Source organism: Triticum urartu, chromosome 3A (assembly GCF_056163025.1).
Source record: "Triticum urartu cultivar PI428250 chromosome 3A, HENAU_Tu73, whole genome shotgun sequence".
NCBI classification, from domain to species: domain Eukaryota; kingdom Viridiplantae; phylum Streptophyta; class Magnoliopsida; order Poales; family Poaceae; genus Triticum; species Triticum urartu.
Window position 1 is genome coordinate 439934359 of NC_141875.1, and position 10201 is coordinate 439944559.

At 41.4% G+C, this 10201-nt stretch overlaps 1 protein-coding gene across 2 annotated transcripts; it reads right to left on the reverse strand.

Annotated features, from left to right (window-relative positions):
• Window positions 1–250: 250 nt before the first annotated feature.
• Window positions 251–9814, reverse strand: LOC125544290 (uncharacterized). 2 transcript variants are annotated; one of them, XM_048707915.2, is made up of 7 exons: window positions 9588–9814; window positions 9010–9081; window positions 5357–5433; window positions 4994–5221; window positions 917–4160; window positions 679–761; window positions 251–590 (listed from the first exon to the last, which is right to left on the reverse strand). In XM_048707915.2, exons 4-6 carry the CDS (start codon window positions 5128–5130, stop codon window positions 699–701), a joined length of 3444 nt encoding a protein of 1147 aa, XP_048563872.2. In that variant the 5' UTR covers window positions 5131–5221; window positions 5357–5433; window positions 9010–9081; window positions 9588–9814; the 3' UTR covers window positions 251–590; window positions 679–698. The 2 variants fall into 2 exon arrangements, with proteins under 2 accessions (XP_048563872.2, XP_048563871.2); XM_048707914.2 differs by having other exon boundaries at window positions 4994–5232.
• Between the last annotated feature and the right edge of the window lie 387 nt (window positions 9815–10201).

Below are 10201 nucleotides of genomic sequence, written 5' to 3' on the forward strand. Positions count from 1 at the left end.
CGAGTCACTTATTTTGGGACGGAGGCTGTAATTTCGAAGGAACCAGGCTGCGGTATAGGTGAAGAATATGGATCTTGGATTCAGACACCACAGAAAGAGGACAATGGCCATAACGGCTAACTCATAACAGCAAGCTCATTTGTCTGCCAATTTTAGCGGAGGGGTTGCGTTTTGCTGTTTTATCCGGGTCTCATTACCGGCCTACACCCCGGGTGTCATTACCGGCCTGCACCCCGAGCCTAGCTGAACATAATAGTAATGATTCTGTGTTTTCCTATATAATAAATAAATAAACAATGGGTAATTCTTAGCAAAGCGAAAGCACAGGTTACAAAACCAAATGCCGTCGACATCTTCGTGACATTTGCACATTGTGAGAAGAGACCTAGATAATGTAAATGCACGCTACAAACCAAAATTTGGCTGCATCACCCTGTATAAACCATTTGTGTTATATTAGATCAGACCTGTTTTAACTTAGACAATTGCTTCACAAGTAAAAGTGGCTCATCGTGGGCAGAAGGAAGATCCGTTGACTCAAACATATCTTCCTTTTAGCGCAAAGTTTACGCCTACTTGTTATAACCTGCCTGTGGAAATCAAGGAGTTTGTGGTTAGCAAAGGAAAACCATAGCATAGGAATTTATACCAACAGAAGGGGTCAAATATAATTTTTACATGGGGTTTCCCGTGATTGGTCAGATACTACCAGGCATAGTTCTCTTAAGAACTTGCTTTCCCAGGTATATATCCAAGTAACCCTGTAAGACAAGATTTTGTAGATTGTTTAGAGGAGTACAACAAAACTAATCCCTCCGATCCATATTACTTGTTGCTCAGATGGATTGAGCGACAAGTAATATGGATCGGAGGGAGTAGCATTCTTGCTATAAACAGGAAGAGCATAGGCTACCACCTGAACGAGTTGTTCTACACTCTGAGATTCCTCTGCAAAAAACCTAAAGATGGCTGCTTCTGTACGAGGCACCTTTGGGCCCAATGTCAAGGCCACTTTATCCACGGCTTTCCTCGCTATAATTTTGTGGACCTCACGAGATAAGAGGCCTTCTTCCCACAGAGGCCTTAAGATATTTTTTATGAATTCGCCGAGGGCACATTTGAATGCTGTGATACTTTCTTCATCAGTACTTAGTTTTGGTGGGCCACTATGTGAATCACAGATCCGCGAACCATTTGCAATCTCACTTTCGTAAATTCCTCCACTAAATTCATTCTTTTCAGATTGTTTAAACTGTTTTCCCTGCACAGCAGTCCCACTAAAGGCTGAAAAGCACTGACTTGTATCCTCCCCAGTTGCCTGATTAATCGCTTCCTTTGCACTATGTGAATCAGAGATCCGTGACCCATTTGCAACCGTTCTTGTGCAACTTCCTCCGACAAATTCATTCTCTGGTTGCTTAAACTGTTTTTCCTGCACAGCAGTCCCACTAAAGGCTGAAAAGCTCTGACTAGTATCCTGCCCAGTTGCCTGATTAACCGCTCCCTTTGCACTATGTGAATCAGAGATCCGTGAACCATTTGCAACCGTTCTTGCACAAATTCCTCCGACAAATTCATTCTTCTCTGGTTGCTTAAACTGTTCTTCCTGCACAGCAGGCCCACTAAAGGCGGAAAAGCTCTGACTAGTATCCTGCCCAGTTGCCTGATTAACCACGCCCTTTGCACTATGTGAATCAGAGATCCGTGAACCATTTGCAACCGTTTTTGCGCAAATTCCTCCGACAAATTCATTCTTCTCTGGTTGCTTAAACTGTTCTTCCTGCACAGCAGGCCCACTAAAGGCAGAAAGGCTCGGACAAGCATCATGTGGTTCCGAACCGTGCCCAGTTACTTGATTAATCACTTCTTGAGATGCCTCGAATTCTTCTTCATCTGCGATCATACCAGGCAAACAATTTAAGTCTGGTATTGTAAAACGTGGGGTGCAATCAGCTGGTCTAGCAACGTCAGGTATTTTTATGCCAACATCAGATAGGCAGGAAATCTGTCGATTTGATGTCACTTCAAGAACTCCAGGTGGCTGATAATCTTCCTTTGTTCCTTTATCATTTTCAGAGTCTGCCAGAGATAAAGACACTTGCCTCTTTCTTCTGCAATTCATGGTATCTTGTCGGATGTCTCTGCAATCACCACCACTGGAACAAATTTTTATGACTCTGCAGTCAGTTCCACTGGAGCAATTGACAGACTTCTTCCCTTTCTCCAATTCTAAAGTAGTTTTACTGCACTGATTGGAACACTCTGACCCACACACCTTCACATTACCATCATCAGGAGGGCAAACTGCAAGACTTTTTTGATCCAGCAGTGTTGGACCTGTTATCAAACTGGGCATTTGTTCAAACCATTTGGGACCATTGCCTTGTGCTGCTTTCCTTTTAATTTCACAGCCGATGCCCAGTTTATATTTTCTCCCATCATCCAAATGATTGTCAGTCTCGTGCTGAGAAACATTCCGATACACACTACTATCAGGATAAGTAGCTGCTTGATCTACCTTACTAATATCTGCCCAGTTGTTCCGTCTAGTTTGTTTCTTGCTAGTATCAGAACAACTGTTCTGACTAGTTTGTATCATGCCATTTGGATGAACAGTTGATGGTAGACAGCATGGAAGTTTATTCTCTTCCTTTTGCTGCATGATTTCACCTGGATGTGGTTCTTGCAAAACCTCCAGATTGCACTTCAGCCCTTGCTTGGCTGAGCTTTTGTTGTAGTTTGTACCACTGAGGCATCTCAAGGGCTGCTCTGTATTTATCATTGCTCTTCCCTCACCACGGTTTTGTACTCCATCAAGCGACGTTGCACCTCTACATTTTTGGGAATTCTCCAATTCAGTATCATTTTCAGCCGCACTTTCTGAGTTCCCAGAAGCACTCTCAGATGCATTGACATTTTCATCATCACTTTCTGAGCTACAAGAAGAAGCAGACCATTCATGCCCCGCAGTACCTGTTTGATCTAGTTTTTTAGCTTCAGCACTGCTTTCCTTCCTTAATCTTCTTCTTCTCCAAATATCTAGACATTCGCGAAGTAATTCAGAATGAGAAGTATTATCAGCTTGCTTTGTATGCATGCCCTTCTCCATATGAGTGACTGAGAGATTCTGCAGGTTACGTGTCGAAACGTCTCCAGTTCTTGTGTTTCGAGGTCTTTTGGTACAACCAACAACACTTGGCTGCTTGTCAGATACTAATTTCATGTTGCTACTCCCTTTTGGCTCATTTGATGAAGCAATGGTTTTGCTGCTGTACTTGGGACATAACACATGTGAGTTTTCATTAGACTTTGTTGAGCCACAGCATGTAGCAGCAGCGGTCCGAATATTCTTCATTAGATGGCAGTTCCCTTCTGCTCCATTATGATCTACTTCATCGTTTGTTTCAGCATTTTTCTCCCAATTGTCATTTCTCATCGTATCAGAACCACTATGATGTACCTCATGATGCAGATGCTCATCTTGCTCACGACGTGAACATATTCCTTTACGGTGCCCCTCATAAATCATACGCTTCTTAGCTTTCTCTCCGGCCAGCGGACCTCCATACCTTTTGTGTCTACTGTTCTCAGCTTCCTGTTCAAACGGTTGTTCTCCAGATCTTGTCTGCCGACTGCTTCTCCCATGTTTACCAACACAAGGCACACTGGAATTGTTTTTCTGAGAACTCCATCTTGCCGGTTTTGTTTTTAACCTCTTGCCATGATAAGCATTCCTGCAATTTCTAATGCCCAACCTATCATGAAAATCCTCACGGAGTGGAAGCTCAGGTTGCCTAGGATGGATAGTGCGCAGTTTTTTTGAATTTTTTATAGTGTGCAATTTCTTAAATGGCTTCTTGGTGTAAGCTTTCCTTTGTTCATCCCTATGAAGCAACCGACTAGCTGAGGTGTGATCAGGATTATTGTCAGTGTAGAAACTGTCCATGTAAGCCCGATGCCGTGCTTCATCTATCTCAGAAAAATGGTCAACTGGAAAGTAAGATGGCAGATATTGGTCCGCTTGATAAGGTCCATTCTGAGTGCTACTTCCCCCATTAAACTGACAAACCTTGCCAAGGGTTACCGTATCATGAATATGTCCATCGGCCCCTTTTGCATAATCACAAACACGATCAAAGGATGGACTAGTCCTCTCAGTCCTGCAATATAAGAAATATAAATCATTAAAGGCCTCCTGATCAAGAAATTCGAAATAATTGGAATAGGAAAAATACAGGAATGAGACGTCGCATACTACGGATTTTTTAAAGATGCCTTCCAATGATTCGTAAGAAAAATAAATGCATGTCATTTTGAGGAATGAAAAGGGAGTGGAAAGTGGAAACAGATAGAGCGACAGCCAATTGAACTTCTAAAAAATTAAATGAGGTTTGATGTCACGTTGGTTTTCTTATGGAATCGAGGTCATAGGAAAAAATTACATAAGAAATTTGACGGCCCCAATCATAAGATCCAAAGGGCCCTTATCGGAAAACCATTTTTAAAGCTTGGAGAGTACTCCAAAACTAGATGATACCCCACACGTTGTTGCGGGGATTGCTTCCAATATATTCAATGAGACTTTGTTATATGAATATGAATTTTTTGAATAATAATATAAGACTGAAAGTGAAAATACATATGATTATGTATAGTATAACTAAAAATATATTGAATAGTAGCATAATATAATTAAAGCATTTGAGCCATTTTGCATGTATGGTTGCATGTTGAGGTGGGTCTTTTCCCATGCATGATTGAATGTTGAGATAAATATGTTAGTGGGGATCACCTACTTAGTTGTACAGGATTCTTATGAAAAAACCAACAACAAAGGTCTAAATGGTACAAAATGCATCCATCATTGAAAATTCCTGTAGCAGTTACCAAATATTCTACCTTATCTCTGAATCATGGAATTCCATCAAGAAAGATACGTGTAAAGCTGAATAACATGATGACCATGACATGAAAAAGTTAACACACAGGGTACCTCAAGTTTGCACTGCTATGGGGTTGCTCCCTTGTTGCTTGTTCTCTTTGACGAAGGGTTAACTGCTGCCAATCATATTGCTCACTGCAGCTATATCCTCCCGAAATGAATCCAAAGGGTAGCCTATTTGAACCCATTAATTCCGCAGCTGATGAAATGAGATGACACTAGCAATGCTCACCCCTATATCATATAGATGAGACCGAGAAGTTGTTGTATTCTTACTTCCTGTTGTAAAGCTTCCGGAAAACAAAAAAATGAGAATGAATTCAGCTCAAAAGTGCTGCCAGTTGAAGGAAAGTCTGAATTAACCATAAGAGATAAAATTTCAAAAGTTAAACTGTATAAAAAGGAGGCACCTACCAATAAGATCTTATCACCATATCCGATTCTGCATGATTTATGCTTCCATTAGCCCTTTCACACTTTGTGCTTTCTACCTAGCAACAATTACAACACAATCATTAGATGGTTTCCTGCAACACATCGCCTGCTAGACCATATAGCAGATCAAATTGCAGGTCCCTTTCAAGGATTATACTTTCTGGGCCCTATTTCCAAAACTGAATCCTACACTATCAGCACCAGGAAACAGTTAGGGGTGCAATTAAATAATGGAAGTGCCTGGTCAAAAAAGAAATTTCAGTAATATGACTACAAGATATCTATGATCTAAGAACAAATACATAGGCATCGCATAAAGCATGTGTAAGTTATGTTCCTAATTGCTTATTTTGCATTGCAAAATATTGTTGGAATTATTGTGACCAGATCATTGCTGAAACTAGATTGCGAGACGATTTTGTTAACGAGGTTCAGCACGACTACGGGTGCTCCTCCCCACATATGAAATCAACATGATACACCGAAGACAAAGGACAGCATCTCGACCACCACTCCACGCCCGGTTTGGTCATCCCTACCCCAGGCGCCTGGACCACCCCCGTTGTGATCTTGGGCCTGTTTGGATCACAGTCGGGAGCAGCCTTACCAAATTTTTGGTCGTTGACTGACTGGTTGGTGTATATTGGTCTGAAGCCAATTTTTTGGATATACGCCAAAGTTTTGGTTGGCCTTCAGTTCTATGCTGGTTCGTTGGCGAGCCCACGGCGGTAAATCTTGCGCCAAAAAGTTGGCGAGCCGTGATTTGGCAAGGCAGCCACAGGCAGCATCCAAACAGGCCCCTTGTATCTAGCCTACCAGCTTCGTCTTTTGGCTACCTCGCCGTGGCGTTACATATTTGGCTCGGGTTACATGCATTCAACTCGAACATCTAATTCTCCGCATACACCAAGTCCAGCTGTAACCTTGTACACATATTCAACACCAATTCCAATGAACATCATACCAGTAATGTCTAAATACTGGCATCATGCTTAATTCTTTGATCATTCAACGAATATATGATCTTGTATCTAGCCTACCAGCTTCGCGTTTTGGCTACCTCGCCGTGGCGTTACATATTAGACCCCAGGTTGCATGCTTTCAACTCAAACATCTAACTCTCCGCATATGCCAAGTCCAACTGTATAACCTAGTACACATATTTGACACCAATTCCAACAAGCACCATACCTGTGAAGTCTGAATACTGGCAGCATGCTTAATTCTTTAATCATACCTGGAAAGTCTAAATACCTGTATCTTATGTTGGTAGATATTTAAAGGCATATATAACCTGAACCTACATATGCTACTGTCCTTGCCTCTTCCATAGGGAATTAAATCAATGTAACCAAAATAGTAGAAATGGTCCTCAAAAGTCAGCTAGCAATACATGATAGATTTTCAATAAAAATTCATGTGTGCTGCAAAACAAATGACAAATCATAAACCGAAAGTAAAGAGATCAAAAGCTACTCTAGTGCTGCTCACGTAAGCTTCATTACTATTGGGTTTCATTGTCATCGTATAGGTTGAGTTTAAACGTGTTTCATGTGATGGTAAGCACTATCAGAACATAAGTTTTGGGATTCTTTTAGCTAACTCAATGCTCAAAATAAACTAAGTGAATAGGACCTAGCCAATGGTTTGCATAAGATACATTCCCATGTGTGTTCTATAAATTGTCTGCATTGCAAACTAATATACACCGCAACAACTAAATGCATTTATAACTGTTTTGTTTTGTGTGCAAAGGACTTTGTACAAACTATCTGGACTAACCGAATCACCTTTTTCCAAGACTTTGTGCTATTGCAACCATTTTTTAGACTACCAATCGTGTGATAGGGTTAAGTAAATTCAGTCATCCGTCTCAGAATGCTATTGAGACAATATTCGCAATCAGTTCTAATCAGTAGTTCTACAACATTGTCCGGCTGAAAATTATCACTGCCTTGTTGATTGCATAAACAACATAGATGACTTTGGAGTTAAAGTTGGCTAAGTTACTCTCATAGTTCGCTGGTAATTTTTTTAGCACACTGAAATTACTTCTAATAAACATACTGATCATACTGCGTTAATTAATATTTATGTAAACAACCATGATCAAGTTCGCCACACGACAGAGAATTCACTTGAAACGTACTCTCTACAATAATATTTAACAGGCAATGGAGATTTAGATCCCCAGTATTTTTACAAACACAGTAATAAATTAATCCATGAGCATTCCTATCAAGAATGCTCTAGTGAAAATCATGTTAATTTTCATCCAAAAAAGATATGAGCAGACCATAATTGTGAAAATAGTTTGCAGTTGTCAGAGAGAAGGGTAACACAATGAAGCGAATAATGTTTATGCAACTAACTAATCAGCAGTTAACATATTATACGCTCATAGCCTCATACTAGTCAATTCAATTCAATTTCAAATTGGAAAAATAATATTATTTAGTATTCTTTTACTATGGCCGAAAGAATAATTAAGCACAACATAAATTATGTTCACAGTTACAAGACTATGTTGCTGCACAACATTATATACCATGAAGTTTACTGAACAGAGGGAATAAACCTTCCTTTTCCTTCTTTATAATCAAGAAGAAAAGACATTCAGTTAATAAAGAAATAATCAATTAAACTATGAAAGACTATCGTGTGATCTCTACAAATAGGCTGTTTTTACAACAAACTATTCACAACGAAAGCATCACTATCTAAATATAAAAGCACAATTTTTATCCATCCGCAGGTAAGGATGCCATCCGAAATCTCATTTGGCCATCCATTTATCATTGACTGGGAGATTGGATTACAATCCGAGGAGCAAAGTTTATGTATCATTGTGTGAGTGAAGCATTATATTGGTTACTCTGCAAAGCTGATCCAATAGAACCATATTATGTTCCTTGTGCTCAAAATTCAAAAAAAAAAATGTAGACCATTGGGTGATCTATCTAGGAGGTGCTTCGAAAACAAGCGGGAGTCACCAGCTGGAATAAAGAGGTGTCCTATCCCAACCACCCCCTAGTACATATATATGAATTCAATGTTCATACCTGTCTCTTCCTTGCCCTAACTAAACAGATTCCATGTCTTCTGCCACCACCAAATACTAGCAAATGAACGACCAGCAGTGTCAGTGTCAGCGTTGTGTTGGCGACAATTTCTCTTTCCTCTTTTGAGTTTCCACCTCACTCATCTACCGGGGGCAATTAAATCTGGCAGCACGAATGCTGGGAAGGTGAGTCTGGCAGTGGCGCAACCGGCACCTCAACTCCAGCCTGTAAACACACCTCACGGGGCCGGATCATGACGGACCACTGCAGCACTGCCATTGAACGCCTAGCCTTATACTCCAATATAAATTAGCACTACAAACTCAACGCCGTGCACTCAGTCTCACAAGTAGAACAGTCAAGCGAGGGAAGCGTCGATATGCACAAAACGAGTTAGTTGAGCAACATAAAGGGTGCTGCACCTTGTGACCACATTGCATTGCAAGCACAAAGAAAGCGTTTGCCAATATGTAACATCAATCAGCTACTGTTGTTTTGAAGTTAAAATTAAAATTCCAATTGAGGCCAAACAGACATGACGACCGGATCTCAGGGGTGAAATATTTTTACCTTCACCCAGCAAAAGATGGCTGTGTCTGGAAATTTGTCCTGGCGTCAAGTCCTGACGCGTGACAAATTAACCTGCAAACAGTAAGATTAGAAATCAGAAGGAGTAGCAGGGCCTATTATCGCGACCCTACGTACAGTGCCACCATCTATTTTCAATGGTTTTAAGTCCTCGTTGACTCGAATTCGAACTCTTCTTTATTATATTGTCGGGAGTGGTTCAAAGTCCTCTTAGGATCGAATTTGTGTCCGTACTTACTACTCGGAATTTCTCTTCCGCATTTCCTTGGGGAAAAAACTCGAAATAGAACTCGGAACATAGAATGCAAAGGAGGAGATTTTACAGGAAAGAATACATCAGAACGGCAAAAATAAATCGATCTTTTAGGGGGGAAAGAGCGCAAAGAACCGAAAATCTGGACACGTGGAAGGGGGCGGGGTGGAGGGGGTGTGGGGAGAAGAACGCGAAGAACTAGAGCGATCCGCGGCGCCATTGTTGCGCCGGAAAGTAAACCCTCAAAACCCTAACATCAGCATTGCGTCAAGAGTGATTAAAGAAAGACGGGGACGATCGCCCTTACCATCACAATGCAGCGCGCGCAATCTTTTCTGGGGAGGAACCTTGGAGAGCGCTGCCGCCGACGGGGAGGACGAGAAGCAGGGGGTGGCGGCGGAGACCAACGAAGAGAGCAGGGAATCGAGCGAGCGCCGGGGATTAGCTCTGTGAGACCAAAGGGGGGCGGAGAGAGAGGAGACGTGCGGGAGGAAGGCGGTCGCGTGCGTCGACATTCGGGCCCCCCTTAGTCACGTCGCTACGCCGGGTCTCCGCGCAATTTTGCCCAGTAAAAAACAGTACCATGACCAAGAACTGGGCATTACTAGCCGGACGATCTATTCTACTCCTTTCGTTCCTAAATATTTGTTTTTTTAAAATTTCATTCAAATAGACTATCACATACGAATATATATAGTCATATTTTAGAGTATAGATTCATTTATTTTGCTCCGTATGTAGTCACGGAGGGAGTAGTTCTTTTGGTATTTATTTTAGTAGTTTTTGGGGGGGCTTATTTGAGGCTTTTAAATTAAGCTAGGTAGGGGCGGGCAAACTTATTTCCATAGCCCCAAATAAGCCACATCATCTGATTCGTTCAGGTCGTCTTTGCTACTTGTATGTTGTCTTCTTCGTCACTTG

Bases quoted from the DNA above. Each gene is read 5' to 3' on its own strand.
- LOC125544290 (XM_048707915.2), bottom strand. From the start codon at position 5,130: ATGGGTTCAAATAGGCTACCCTTTGGATTCATTTCGGGAGGATATAGC. The intron at 4,161-4,993 runs GTACCCTGTGTG...CTTATATTGCAG, and splicing joins CATAGCAGTGCAAACTTGAG to GACTGAGAGGACTAGTCCAT. The intron at 762-916 runs GTGGTAGCCTAT...CTTGTCTTACAG, and splicing joins GTGTAGAACAACTCGTTCAG to GGTTACTTGGATATATACCT.